The sequence below is a fragment of the Anopheles cruzii genome, unplaced genomic scaffold (assembly GCF_943734635.1).
Source record: "Anopheles cruzii unplaced genomic scaffold, idAnoCruzAS_RS32_06 scaffold03458_ctg1, whole genome shotgun sequence".
In the NCBI taxonomy this organism is placed as follows: Eukaryota; Metazoa; Arthropoda; class Insecta; order Diptera; family Culicidae; genus Anopheles; species Anopheles cruzii.
Genome location: NW_026457043.1, coordinates 1 through 1,512, shown reverse-complemented (window position 1 = coordinate 1,512; position 1,512 = coordinate 1). Strand labels below are relative to the sequence as shown.

The 1,512-nt window shown below is 51.0% G+C and overlaps 1 protein-coding gene across 1 annotated transcript; it reads left to right on the top strand.

Moving 5' to 3' along the window:
• Positions 1-310: 310 nt before the first annotated feature.
• Positions 311-1,505, top strand: LOC128277020 (protein EFR3 homolog cmp44E-like; the record flags this gene model as incomplete). The annotated part of the gene is made up of 2 exons (XM_053015470.1): positions 311-464; positions 549-1,505. Coding segments are annotated over exons 1-2 (964 nt in total), but the record flags the coding sequence as incomplete, so codon positions are not given.
• Positions 1,506-1,512: the final 7 nt, after the last annotated feature.

Genomic DNA, 1,512 nt, shown 5'->3' with positions numbered 1-1,512 from the left:
AAAGCTTCTCGGTCGTCTTCTCGGTCCCTTATTGTTGGTCCTTTGCCAGGGCCAGCGCCCTCGTCGCGTTTTTTAAACTCAAACTATAATCAAACTAAAATCAAACTAAAATCAAATAAAAAAATTCAATCAAAATCACAAACGAAATGAAAATCAAAAAGTAAACATTCAGAGTTGTCAAGCAACCCTGCAATACCAAAACAAACGCCGTGACGTCTCCTGTCAAACTGTGGACCGTTTTTTTGTCTCAAACTCAACTTTGTTTTGCCCATTCGTCATTGCCTCCGAAAAGGAAAGCGAAGGCCGGAGGGTAAATTAGCTGATAAAAATTGGAACAAATGTTGGAACCCTTATCCAACAATGCTACTTTATCTCGTTGTGTAGTACAGTGTGTTCAGTGTGTAGTGTAGCTTGTTGCTGTCCTTCTAAACCTAACTAAAACTCTCTCCTATCGAAGATGCTAGGTAAAAGTTGAAGGCTGCATTTTTTCGGATGACGAAGCAATCAGTCGCACGGAGTTGGAGAATTAATTCGTAACTTGTTTGCAGGTTGTTGCGGCTGCTGTTCTGCCCTGCGGCCCCGTTACAAACGGTTGGTGGACAATATCTTTCCGGCGAATCCGGAAGATGGGCTGGTGAAGTCGAACATGGAGAAGCTCACCTTCTACTCGCTCCGCTCGCCGGAAAAGCTCGACCGCATCGGCGAGTACCTGTACCAGCGGGCCTCAAAGGACATTTACCGGAAGCGCTACAAGTTCGTCGAGATCGCGATGGAAGCGATGGATCTGCTGCTGATGGCTTGCCACGCGCAGATACTGAACCTGTTCGTCGAATCGTTCTTGCGCATGGTGCAGAAGCTGCTCGAGGACACTAACCCGACGCTGCAGATAATGGCCACGAACTCGTTCGTTCGATTTGCCAACATCGAAGAGGACACCCCGTCCTATCACCGGCGGTACGACTTTTTCATCTCCAAGTTTTCCTCCATGTGTTACGGCAACAACGACGACGAGGAGCTACGCGACAGCATTCGAATGGCGGGCATCAAGGGTTTGCAGGGTGTGATCCGGAAGACGGTTTCGGACGATCTAGTAGCAAACATCTGGGAGAAGCAGCACATGGAGAAGATCGTCCCCTCGCTGCTGTTCAACATGCAGTCCGGCCCGTCCAAGTCGACGGATGCCGAAGCGACCCCTTCGACGCCGCCACTGTTGGCCGAAGCCGTGCTGCGTGAGCTCGTGAGCCGTGCCTCGTTCGGACATATCAAATCGGTCCTGAAGCCGCTCCTGACGCATCTGGACCATCACAAGCTGTGGGTGCCGAATCGGTTCGCCATCGACACGTTCCGCATCGTTATGATCTCGATTCAGCCGCAGTATTCGTACACCGTCGTCGAGACACTCATGTCGCATCTCGATCAAAACCTAACCTCGTCGCCCAAAACGCGCACCTCGTTGGCGGTGGTACTCTCGAAGATTATTGCCATCGCGGCGGGCGAGAGCGTCGGTCCGTC